This window comes from Periplaneta americana, chromosome 13 (assembly GCF_040183065.1).
Source record: "Periplaneta americana isolate PAMFEO1 chromosome 13, P.americana_PAMFEO1_priV1, whole genome shotgun sequence".
Taxonomy (NCBI): Eukaryota; Metazoa; Arthropoda; class Insecta; order Blattodea; family Blattidae; genus Periplaneta; species Periplaneta americana.
In genome coordinates this window covers 125361044-125374577 of record NC_091129.1, presented here as the reverse complement: position 1 = coordinate 125374577, position 13534 = coordinate 125361044, and the positions used below count along the sequence as shown (strand labels likewise).

At 38.6% G+C, this 13534-nt stretch overlaps 1 protein-coding gene across 2 annotated transcripts in view; it reads right to left on the bottom strand.

Moving 5' to 3' along the window:
- Pten (phosphatase and tensin-like protein) overlaps positions 1-13534 on the bottom strand; it is a 232732-nt gene that overhangs the window by 111283 nt on the left and 107915 nt on the right. Inside the window, exon 11 of one of the 2 annotated variants that reach the window (XM_069844076.1) lies at positions 8418-8694. The exons of the other annotated variant lie outside the window; for it this stretch is intronic. Within the exon in view, the coding sequence (XP_069700177.1) occupies positions 8642-8694 (53 nt within the window). The 3' untranslated portion in view covers positions 8418-8641. Of the gene's footprint in view, positions 1-8417; positions 8695-13534 lie in introns of those variants that run through there. 2 annotated transcript variants of the gene reach the window in all.

The following is a 13534-nucleotide window of genomic DNA, read 5'->3' as shown; positions in this document are numbered from 1 at the left end:
TTTCCGAGGAACGAAAGTCATTGACCTTGATATAATCTAGAGAATAACATGAAGATTAGTCTTGATATAACCTGGAAATTGATTTAGAATTGAAAAACGAGATGACAAATTGAATTTATTTGAATATTATTTACGATTAACGCTAATTATTATAGTAACAGAACATAACCTTCTGCGACAGTATTGGATTTCCAGCCTCCGTGACTTTTCGCTAATTGTCTTTCGATTGCATATCCGAGAATAATCGATACTTGCGGTTTTATAATGGTGCAATCGTGATTTATCATTGGCTGAACAACTGAATTATAATGAATAGGTGTACTTTAATGAGGTGCATTAAAGGGTTAGTACCAGGTGTATAATTACTACATTTAGGCATGGTCGAGCATAAGCGTATATTTCCGTGCACGACGGCACTTTCTCTTCTAATACGTATAAAGAGAAAGTAAAATCGAAGGGAATCAGTCAAATGCGAAGGTGACCTAGGAACGCAGAGAGCGAGGCGTAATGACATTTCGGAGGCAAGCAGGATGCCGCGTCGACCGACCTGTTGCTGCTTCATTCTCTGCGAAATCTAATTTCCTCGCGCTGGCTCGGGTCGCCGCGCCGCGCAGCGTCTCTGCGGTCTGACAGCGGAGCGCAGCAACTCGAGCCCTCTTTAAAACACTCCTGGCTGCAAATCGGTCACTAGTGCATCGCCGAGCACCTCAAAATCACCGAACCGATCTGTGCTAGTTGTAAAGCAACTGAGTGCGAGAGAAGCGAAGGACGCTTTCAATTGCGAGGGTAATTCCACAACTACGAGAAGTCAGGACTACCAACAGCGGCAGTTCGTGGTATTTACAGTGGGGCTCGGTTACGGAAAATAAAAGTGATAAATAAAATGTTGAAATTTTACAATGACGAATCATGCATAATAAGAACACGTGCTTAACTTGTGTGAATTGACAGTACCGTAAACCGGGGCTACTTTGACCCACTGAAATACATTTTTAGATGTTCTTTTGCTGGTTTCTTGTCAAAATTTCGGAGATAAAGCTCAAAATTTCATATGCGAGTGAGGGTATATTTTCTGAAAGCATTTCAACAATCATAATAGTCACAATAGTACATGTGATAGAAGTTAGTTCAAAGCTGTGAGTCAAAGTTACCTGGCACATGGGGTTACTTTGACCCACCTATGGTTTCTCATATACAACCATAGTAAAAATAAACTGGGCCAATGCAATACAGCACCTAGGAAATTGAACTACAAACTGGCAATAATATTCTTAAAAATACGTTTGTGCGAGATCGTGCGTATTTGCTTGGTTTCCGCACAAAACCAATCCGCGAAAAGTGTAAAATTCCACATTCAGTATTCCCAAACTAACACACATAACAATTTCCCTCTCCTTACCGCTTAAGTGACATATTGATTTTACTGCTTTAGGCTTTTAGTCCACACCTGTGAGTAACGGTTATCGAGTCTAGCCGCGAAACCAGGTGGCCCGGGTTCGATTCCCAGTCGGGGCAAGTCACCTGGTTGAGGTTTTTTCCGGGGTTTTCCCTCAACCCAATATGGGCAAATGCTGGGTAACTTTCGGTGTTGGACTCCGGACTCATTTCACCGGCATTATCACCTTCATCTCATTCAGACGCTAAATAACCTAAGCTGTTGATAAAGCGTCGTAAAATAACCTACTAAAAATTTAGGCTTTTAACATTATTTTTAGGGACGTTCAATATAGTAATAATTATAAATTGGAAACTTACCACTGTAATTTCACCTAAATTGCACTGTTAATTATTGTTTTTAAATATTTGCAAAAATTAAGTAAACTCTACAACTCCACTAAAGTTACTGCATTCGTGATGCAAGTAACATTAAGGAAGCCGTGAAAAAATCAACAAGATTCCAGATGCCGATGTTATTACTGCAATATGTTATATAAATAATATTGTTAAAATATTAAAATGAAAAATAAATCATTACATAACCTTACCGTTTGTTTTAAGTTCGCATTTATAGACTGAGGGGGGGGGGGAAGACAGACGTATATCACGGCCTGTTGGAGTATAGTAAACACAGAAAACATATTAAAGTAACAATGTTGAAGATAGATATTTTTGTTTTGAAAATTTGCCGTCATTGAACAGAAACCAAGATGGAGATTTCATTGCAACTAATTAGAAATTCCTCTTTCAGGTATGTAATAAACGATCTTCGCACAAAATAACGTACGATACACGAGCGGTATGTTTTCTTTCAATTCTCGGAAATCAAAAAGCTGAACTACGTTTCGCTTTTTCAAAATTTTCCTCGAACATGAAAACTTCAACATACCGCTCTTGTAACACATATTACTATTGTCTAAAATATGAAAGATATTTAAGACAAATATTAAAACTTTTCCAATGTTTTATGCTACAAATTCTTGTTTACAATACAATGTCTAAAATGGTATGGTACGAGGTACACAAAGATACATTATATTGATAAGGCTGTAAAACAAAATCAACAAAACAAAGCTACTTATATTCAGTTGACGCCTTGAAGACTGAGAAAACCACTCTTCAATTGTTTTGGGGGTGTTTATTTTCTTTTCCACTGGTAAAATAAAATGTTCTTATGTTGGGGCCAAACCCAGTACCGACTAGTAGGCCTACTACTTGCATGCACATAGAATAAATTCCAGTTTCTTCCATTTTCGTGATAACAGTTGGATATAACTGGCTTTTTCAAGTTACATGAAGTTTCCAACAGCCAATGTTGGGTATTTTAATTACAATGGGCTGCAAAAAGTAACAAAAAATAAAATTTAGCGCTAGGGATTACTTTGGCCTGGGCCAATGTAGCCCTTATCCACATGAACAGGTACTATTTACTTTTAGATAGAAAATACTGTCAAGGGGTTTTACAATAATCAAATATTATTTCAATACTTTGAGCTTACAAAGGTTTTTTCAATCACCGGTATCGGTTGGGAAGAAGGAAGTTCGCACAATATTAATTTACTACTTCCACAACAACAGACGCCATGAACATCACAGGCGAGACGTCCAACAAAGGCCGTTATAGACAATCCTGATAGCGGGAGTTATTCTTAAAATATCTGACTATCGTACGGCGCGTAGAAATGAATGCTGTTGATGAAACTCGCAGTACGACTTTTTTAAATATTTTTTTTATCGTGTATGGGCCAAAGTAACATGCGCTGGGCCAATCTAACCCTTATTTACGGTACATTCATATCCGTCAACTGAAAACAGACATACACTCTTTCAAAGAGTATACATATTTAAATTGAAAGCGAATTTATATGAGTGGAATGGACACGTACAGCGCATCCAGTATGTCCAGACACTTCCCCACTCTTCCTACAGAGCTGCGCACAAGATCGGATGAGTCTACTCACGAATTATAGGGTAATGGGTTTGTCTTTGGTTTGAACTCGGTACACACACTCTCAACCTTCCCTTCTATTCCTACCCCTTCTACAGAAATGTTGTTCCCGTACTGCACATCGCGAGTGTCTTGACAAAGTGCATGACCTGTACATACGCACTTGCATTCAAAGAAACCATAAACATTTGAATTAAACTACATTGTACTGGAATTTTATATCTGTCAAGTGATCTCGTACATTATTGTATTTATAGAAATCATTGGCATTTACATTAAAACTGTTTTCGTATTTCCTAACTGGACTGAAGACATATTCGCTTTCAAAGGAGCCATAGCCTACACTTTTAAATCCGCGTTTAATTTTTTATAAGTTGAATAGACAAAACAGAATCATTGTACTAACAGCAGTTTATATCGTTTGGGATTAATGTGTACGCTTGTCCATTATAATTACGTTTATCTTGCGATTAAATATTACGTTGGTTGGAATACATTGCATTAGGTCTCTAGGTTGTAGAAACGTAATATTATAGACCTATAAACAGTTATATAGGACAATACTATTTACAAAGGTAATTTGTAAAAATTTTAATAATAATAATGATAATAATAATAATAATAATAATAATAATAAATTATTGGAATATCAGAACACAAATCAGAAAAGAAGCGATATAAACGCAGTAATTATAGAACGTAGGTCACAAAATATAGACTTGTCTGAAACTAATTAGATTACTACAAAAGAAACAATATTTAAATAAAACATTTAGAAAACAATACGTTATATTTAATACAAACCTACTCCCGTATGAGTAAAACTCAAGAAACCAAGAAATATACTTAAAATGAAAATAACTGAAGTATTCAATTTAGTAAGAATTTAATATTAGTAAGAAGTTAAAATTTAAGTTTTGTAGGTTAACTTGATAACAAAATAGAGTAAACTAAGAATCAAATGAAGTAAAATGAAGTACCGGAATCACAAATTAACAAGATACTTATTTAAAATATACTGTGTATTAAATTTTAATATAATATATTAATAAAAAAGGTAAAGGTATCCCCGTCACATGCCATGAAGGCACTTGGGGAAATATGGAGGTAGAGCCCCATGCTTTCCATGACCTCGGCACTAGAATGAGGTGGTGTGGTCGGCACCACGCTCTGACCGCCTTTTACCCCCGGGAAAGACCCAGTACTCAATTTTATAGAAGGCTGAGTGAACTTCGGGCCGTTCTGAAAGTTTGGCAGCGAGAAAAAATCCCGTCACCCCTCGGGATCGAACCCCGGACCTTCCAGTCCATAGCCAGCTGCTCTACCAACTGAGTATATTAATACCAATTTAAATTACTCATTCTAAATAACTATTTCTAATTTGGCTTTATACGGTATAATTTTTAAATGTACTTCAAGATCATGTCATTATATATTTCAGTCCATACTTAAGGCTGTTTTTTTTTTCAGCAATTGTTACGCATTTTGCCTACTTATTTCTACTGTAAATGTTTTTCTGTGGAAGGAATTTAATAATGTATATTTAAAAATTTGTTCCAATTGAATTTCGTTCTCGACATCGCAATGACTTCACGTAGTCCCAACTATCCCAGGTTCAGTGCTAGATGTACGAAAATCTTCAACCAAATCGGAAAAAGTAAACAAGCTCTAGCCTGCTCCCCCACCTCCGTCCAACACTCCGCTATCAGTCAACCTGTATCTCCTCCACAGGGACCTGAACTTCGAAGTCTACTTATCAGGCTACTCGTGCGGATTGGACCTGGCTCTATCAGGAGCTGAGGCAGGATGACCTACCTGTCACCGTCGGATTGACGAATGCCACCCAGGCCACATGTCATCGCATGTAACAACACACAAAGACCCAAACCGTGCATAAGTGTACGTATCCGTCCAGGGTCAAGCCCTCGTAAAGCCAAGGCCTATGTGTTTGTCCTTTATAATTTAGATATCTCGGGATTAATATGTATGTGTTTTCTTTGTAATTATGTTTCTATAATATTGTATATTTATTCATAAAGTTTTTAGGAGATGGTCTATGCGCCGAGCTGATCCTCATCAGAGAAGTTCCTTCATTGTCCATGTTTCGTGTGTGATCCAAAAGAATTATCCTTTCCCTACGGGCATTGGTTTGTAAGACCCAGAAAGGAGGTTAAAAAGATAAAGAAAAACCTCTAGTCAATATTTTTGTTTTCACTAACAGCCACGTAGAAATAAATAATAAACCATTAAAACACAAATAATCAAGAGTGCGGTCTTAATAGAAATTACAACTTAGCTTCTTGCTTCAGACTACACAAACAAGCAAGATACAATAGTTCTCGAATAGCCAAAGTAAGTACTTCTCGAATGGCCAAAGTGAAACAAATATATATATATATATATATATATATATATATATATATATATATATATATATATATAGCCTACTCGTAGCGTCATATTGGAACGCAGCCACCGGAAATATGTTCGTTTGCAAAACTGACTCTTTTCGACACATATTAACCATTCCGAAAATTTCGTTCTAGGTCTTACACACCAATGCCTGTAGAGAATGGGACGATTCTATGGACACACGCACTAGACATTGACACATTTGTGGGCCTCCCTTAGCCTGAGGTCAGCAGACCGTAGGGGCCTCCACTGAGACACACACACAGAACAGAGCATTAACGAAGGGCATCCATCCATGCCCGACATGGGATTCGAACTCACGACCCTTCGGACTGTGCCGCCTAATGGGAAAGCGCTTAGATGGCATAGCCATACGTCCCGGCCATTCCGAAAGTTTGCATATACGAATTCATCCGAGCATCCTACATAAATAATACTTTCCAGTCACTTCTAAGAAAATCAGCATCACATCTTACGTTAAATGACTATATGGCATCAATAGAAGCACACGGAAGTTTGTGGTTTTAAGCATTAAAATACCAAACACATATACAAGTTAAACTTGAATTGCTACTTACCGACACACCAGAACTCCAAAACCAAATCAGGATTGAAAAATTCTCTTCCCTCGTCATTCTGCGCGAAGTATATGCTTGAAAATGTACCTATAACTTCACTTATTTTTGTAAGGGTGTTACTGACGGGGTTACATATGCTTTAAGATTCATAGTACACATGCACGCACAGACCCTGGCAATACAGCACACAAACGATAGCGAACTAACCAAGAACTGCAGCGCCACTCTTTTCAGTCCGCTTGCTTGTTTGCAAGTCACAGAGTACTGACTACCGGCGGCGTATGGAAACACGCATCAAAGTGCAGTAAAATATAGGCTATATGATAAATATCATCTACAATTAAAACAGTACATGCCTATTAGAATACATACCTCTGATTGAGGTTCTGATTGATAATACAGCACATTTATTATCAGGCAGTACATCTCACTTGACGATATGTCAAAGGAAGAACAATATTGTTTGCATAGGCCTACATCTGAAGTCTGATTAGCGTAATACAATACTTTCCGAACTTTTTTAATCGCGGACTCCTTTCGACTCCAAAAAGATTCATGGATCCTAAAATTAAATTAATTGAATCACTAGATTAATATAATTATGCAGATGTAAATTTAATATGCCTTATATTTTGTACGTATTTAACATCGACGATATGTCTAGATTACAGGGCTGATCAACCTTATGAATACTGCGGGCCAATATTTCAAAAAAATATTATTTTTGAGGGTCGCAGACATCCTCAATAATACTTAAAAGCAATTTACATAAATGTCTTACTAATTAGCGATTACTGTAATTTATAGTAATTAATAATACAAGTCTGTTCAAATCATTTTTTTTTATTTTAAGTTTGAAACTTAAATATCGGGCCGCAGCAAACATAGTGACGAGGCGCATGAGGCCCGCGGGCCGTGGGTTGTGTACCGTTAGTAGAGTAAAGTCTGTTTTGAAAAGTCAAAATTACCATTTTTAGAGACTGAAACCTGTTAGGTAGGTCAAAAAATAAGGCTATGAAGAAGTGCAATGAATTTGCTCGATTTTACTGGTGATTAATAGTAAACATGCGGGGATGCTACAGTGAAAAGGGCGGGTGTCTGAGCCCCATCTTTCTCCTTGTGTAGAGCAAAGTCTGTTTTGGAAAGTCAAAATTACCATTTTTTTTTTACATTTGCCGGCCTCTACCGTCCATATGTCTTGGGGTAGAGGGTTGTCCTTTACACTACACACAGAGTTCGAGGAGCTCTATTCACCGCATCTATCAGGTTTGTTCTCACTGTACATACGGCGGAGTTATGGCGGCGAGAATGTTGGCGGAATAGAGGTTGGTATTTTTTTTTCTCGAAAATCAGCTTGTGTTCAGAATTCCCATTTTGATACTACTATATCCGAAGAGAGTCAAGGGGGAATACAACACCGCATCCCGTTTCTTGATATCGCCACAGTCTACTATATACAGTCACGAAGCTTGAGTTTTGAGGGTGCTAGAAACAATAGACTGTGACGGTACTATTTTGCATTGCCTGTAATGAGGCGATATTAGCGATCCTAGTGGTGAGCAACTATCTAATGTTTGCATATTTACTACGTATTGAACTTCGCGACTGTATATACTAGACTGTGATATCGCCATTATTTCCGCAGATTAGAGACTGAAACCTTTTAGGTATGTCAAAAAATAAGGCTAGGAAAAAGTGCAATGGATTTGCTCGATTTTACTGGTGATTAGTAGTAAACATGCGGGGGATGCTACAGTGAAAAGGGCGGGTATCTGAGCCCCATCGATCTCCTTGTGTAAAGTCTGCTTTTGAGAGTAAAAATTACCATTTTTTTTTTTTTTTTTTTAGTTTTGCCGCCCTCTACCGTCCATATGTCTTGGGGTAGAGGGTTGTCCTTTAGACTACAGATAGAGTTTGAGGAGCTCTATTCATCGCACCTATCAAGTTTGTTCTCACTGAACATACGGCGGAGTTATGGCAGCGAGAATGTAGGCGGAATAGAGGTTTATATAAAAGATAGAATCAAAAAATAAAAGATAATAAAAGTGTTTAACATTGAATGCCATGTACTTTTTATTGAACACAGTTCAAAAATTAATTTTATTTATCTCAAAGATCTATACAACAATAATGCATATCACTGCAATTATTTAGAGAATCTGAGAAAATATTTCCCAGAATTGTCTTAATTTCATATTTTACAAAAATACTGCCTTTGCTGGCAATTTTTATTTAATATATCTAAATTGAGTTTTGAGCATCAGATTCATCGTTGAAATCCACTTTCTGATCTTGGACAAACGGTTGAGACAGATTTCCCTGAAAGAAAAGCATAAAATTAATTTCAAGATTTTAAAAAAGTATAAAATACATGTTTATTTAAGTCAGACCATTCCAATTTGGCCGCCACCGTGATGTCGCGTGGGAGCCCTAGGTTCGTAGGAGCCGTGTCGAGTCCGGAGAGAGACAGCGAGTGTGTGGGAAAGAGACAGAGTACCGATCGCTGAGAGGGAGGCACGCGTGCATGGGGTGGAGTGAGCCAGTGAGGTGTATGGATGACACATTTTATGACAGAAAAAATTCAAGAATTACAATAATTGGCCATTACAAAATAATACAACAAAATAAAATTGTCCTTCTTTTCTCTAGACAAATGACATTTCTTTAATTTCACCAATCAGAGAAAATTGTTTGAGCAGAATGAATGCATAACACTGCTTCCAACGCAATATCGGACAAAATGACCTAGTTTTACTCTTATTCAGGTTCATGGCTGAGAATATGTGTTCGCAAAGGTATGTAGAGCCAAACAAAGCAATTAACTTGCATGTCAATGCGCATGTTTTTTGTTCCAGGTTCTTATAAAACGCAACGAGCCCGCCTGGAATATTGTAATATCTATCTTTCAAAATTGTGTGACATTGAAGCCTTATCAGTTCTCTTTGGAATTTGACTGGACCCTGCTCAACATATACAGAAAAGGGCGCCATAAAAACGTTCACCAAGTTCCTGCACGATGCGAGAGATTGTTTGTGGAGAGAGACTAATTGACTCAAATAACCTCATGAAGGAAGGACGCAATATCTCTGAAGTTGAAATCGTGCACTCTTAACAAATATTCCATCCGTAAAAGTCCGACTACTTTTGGCGATATTTAGGGCAACGCTATAGCTTGCATGGACAGCTCTTTCGGAACTTGACTGCGAAAGAAAGGTAAACATGAAATTTAATGACATCGCCACTATACAAAAAAAAATATATATATATATATATATATATATATATATATATACACGAGTATATAGTTCCGACGCTGTTATTTCCGGCGTGACTCCGCCTCTTTGCTTACGTCTTAGAAAGTGAAGGCTCTATAAAGTCTAGGTAGGTAGTATCGTTCGCCATTTTTGTTCTTACGTTGCCGAGCTACCATACGAGGAATCTATTTGCCACACCGTTAAACATTATCATGTAGTAGCTCCTATGATAATAAATCAAACGGAATGTAATTCAGCAAATAATTGAGCGACAAATAACGTCTTCGTGTGCTTTCTGCGAACGCCAACGAAAGAGCTAAAATGGTGGGCGATTATATTAAGTATTTATCGAGCCTTAAGAAATGAAACAACGAATCACAAGACGCACACGTTTAAATGTAGCCGACCTGCAACGCGATTGGCTGCCGGAAATTAGAGCGACGGGACTTTTTTTTTTATAGTTAAACGAACAGAAAATCCTTTAACAGTTTAACAATCTTTTTATAATAATTCCCATGCATTGTTGACAACTGTTCAAAATAAACTTACTGTAATCATTAATTTAATTATATTCCCTTAGAATACTTAATTAGTTGAAATGATATTTATCCCTCGTAAGAAGATTGCATTTCGACCTTCAGTTTCGTTATTAATGCCTTCCTCTGTTCGCCGAAAATATGAGCGTGTGTATCAGAATGTTTAACTTCAAAGTGACGCTTAATGTTGTACGTTTTTGCCCGTAGATTGATAATGCATATTAAACATTGAACATTGCTGTCGTCAGATTAGGCAAGATACAAGCTCTCCCAAAAGGGGTTAAATCCTGAACTTACTGTCGACGCACTTCTCTTCATTCGTATTCAAAACAGTTAAGCACAAACGATAGGGGCCTACACCATATGGATGGATGAATGAATGACTGATGGAACGCATAATCCAGCAATACCTGAAGAATATCATCCAACAGACGAGGGGAAGAGTTGATGATCGCATGCATTCGTACATCACCACAGCCTCAGCGACAGAGAGGAGTGGGGGTCCGCCCTGGACAGACACAGGGCAGCGTCCGGGCTCCCTAACCCTCAAACGTTGTGTTGGAATGGTCTGATTTAAGTCACTAATGTGCTTACTGTTTGAAAGTTCACTGATTTATTTATAACACAAGAAAAATACAGCAGAGTGCAACAATTTATTTATGTTTACATGGATCAGTCGGCTATTGATGTTTCCAATTCAATTACGAGCACAAAGAAACATTTCCTTCATCAGTGGCGGATTACTTAACAGGCATGTAGAGCTGTAGTACAGGCTAGTATATACAGTCACGAAGCTTGAGTTGTGAGGGTGCTAGGAACAATAGAATGTGCCGGTACTATTTCGCATTGTCTGTAATGAAGCGATATTAGCGATCCTAGTGGTCAGCAACTATTTATGGATGCATATTTACTACGTATTGAGCTTCGTGACTGTATGTACTAGATTGTGGTTGTAGGCCAAAGTGTTTTAATACTTCTACCTCCATGTAAAAAATAAATGTATCCCAGCAGCGAACTTCAATCTTCAAACCTGAGGTAGGCAAGAAATTCTAAGCCACGAAACGCCAATGATGTAGACTCAGCTGTTTCAATAACATTATTGTATGTGACGCTTTCGATCCCCAGCCAAATCGTGATGGAGTTTGTGGCGGACAAAGAAGACTTGCAGAAGTGGTTTTCTCGGGATACTCCCGTTTCCATCGTCCTACCACTCATTTTATCTGTCTTCTGCAATAGTAAAAATTGGCTGAGGTGAAGGTTTGAGGGTAGTACGAGTTCCCGATGCTTGGGGCTTATCAGGTTATTCGTCTGCAAGTGGGACCTGGCTCTATTAGGGGCTCAAACAGGATGTCCCATCAATCAGCGCCGATTTCACGTTTATTCAGGAAGGGTTTGGGCCTCCGGTACCTCGGAGCATATCAGCCTACTCACCTGCAGATGAGACCTAGCTCTAGACAGGATGGCCCATCTGACAGTGTCGATTTCACTACGCGTATTCAGGAAGGCCTTCAAGGTCCGGACCCTTGAGCCTTATCAGTCTTAGGAGTTAGGAGTTCATAGTGTTGGTTTCGTCTTTGAAGAAGGGTCTGATAACTTGGTTATGCATTCAAAACGCACCAAACTTTAACTTTTTTACTATCGTGTATGTGTTCCCTAACAATGTGTAGATTCTCAGTGCTCCAGATCCTGATAGTGTATGCCAATGGCTTAAAGCACAAATATTCTATGTCCACTTTTTCAAACTTTCGGGAAACCGTGAAAGACTTACTGTTGCATATATCTTACAGAAATAATGCAGCAAACTATAATTGTTATATTAATAATGCCCCATACAATACAAAACTTCTGCAGAAAGAAGATTTAGCCTCATACTATCAGTATTGTGGCACCAGTCTGGATTGTTCTGGTTGCCTCAGGAGTGTGCGCGCGCATCTGGCGAGAAAGAAGGCGCGGGGAAACGGAAACTCGAGCTTCCGTAGGAACTGTAGCGCGGTACGGAGCAAGTGGAGAAGACTACGGTGACGGCACGGAGCGGAGAGAGCAAGGGAAACATCTAGAAGCGTATTTCTCTATAAGATTCTGAAAGCCACGCGAGTCGAAGAGTCCAGAACATGTGGCTCAGTAATAAAAGCGCGAGCACCGACAGTCAGTGAGTCAGTCAGTGTTCAAGTCTTGTCTTGGACAGCAGCGAGCAAGGGAGACAGGAGTTCGACGTGCAGTGAACAGCATCTGGAAGACTTGGGTTCGACTGTTCAAGTCTTGTCTTGGACAGCAGCGAGCAAGGGAGACAGGAGTTCGACGTGCAGTGAACCGCATCTGGAAGACTTGGGTTCGACGTGCAGTGAACCGCATCTGGAAGACAGGGGTTCGACGTGCAGTGAACCGCATCTGGAAGACCGGGGTTCGACGTGCAGTGAACCGCATCTAGAAGACAGGGGCTCGACATGCAGTAGACCGCATCTGGGAGATAGGGGTTCGACGTGCAGTGAACTTGAACAGTGAGCTAGAAGAACTAGCCAAGGCAAACGAACTTTGAACTGAGAATTGTCAGTTCTGTTCTGCACATAGTGCATTGTGTACATTAATTGAAATTAGGAATACATTGTTGTTCTTCTCAATAATACACGTCATGTATTGCAATTGTCGTCGTGTAATAACGACTATTGTGTTGCTGTGCTGAGTGGAATACCCATTGTTGTAGGGCGAATTATTGAGAATAAAAGTCACATTGTTGTCGGGTGTGTGGTGGTTAAAGTAGGAATAGTCACAGTATATTACCACAGATCAATCTTGACCAGAAATAGACATACAATATCTGTACTCTAAGCCATCTCCTGTGAACTTTACCTGAGACATTAAATGCGACCAAGCATTTTTCTGAAGAAATTTTGAGATATGCTATCATTAAGTTTTATTTCTTGTACTAAATGAACCTTTAATCTCTTACGCAGCAATTTACATTATATGGTAGTACATGGAATGCGAAATTTGAGTAGAGGTCATTTTATAGATTTGGCAGAGCTTTGGATACACGATTCTTGAAAGTCATCACTCACACCTGGCTGATCACATCTAAGATAATCACTGATGCTACCAGTTTCCAAGACTCTTCGTTGCCATTCACTAACTGCCTTACCACATGGAAGTGGCTTCTTGAAATGTGCGGAGTAATTTTGTTACATCTGAATCATTGATTCTGATGATCTCAATCATTGATTATGATGGATTTTTAATGGTGATAAAATCTTTAATGTAAATCATTTGACAAAAAGATCCATATTTACATGAACTTCTTTATTCAGAATTACTTCATGAACAAGGTCTGTAAATGCTGCTTAACTTGTGAATATATAGGTCCCACTGGTACAC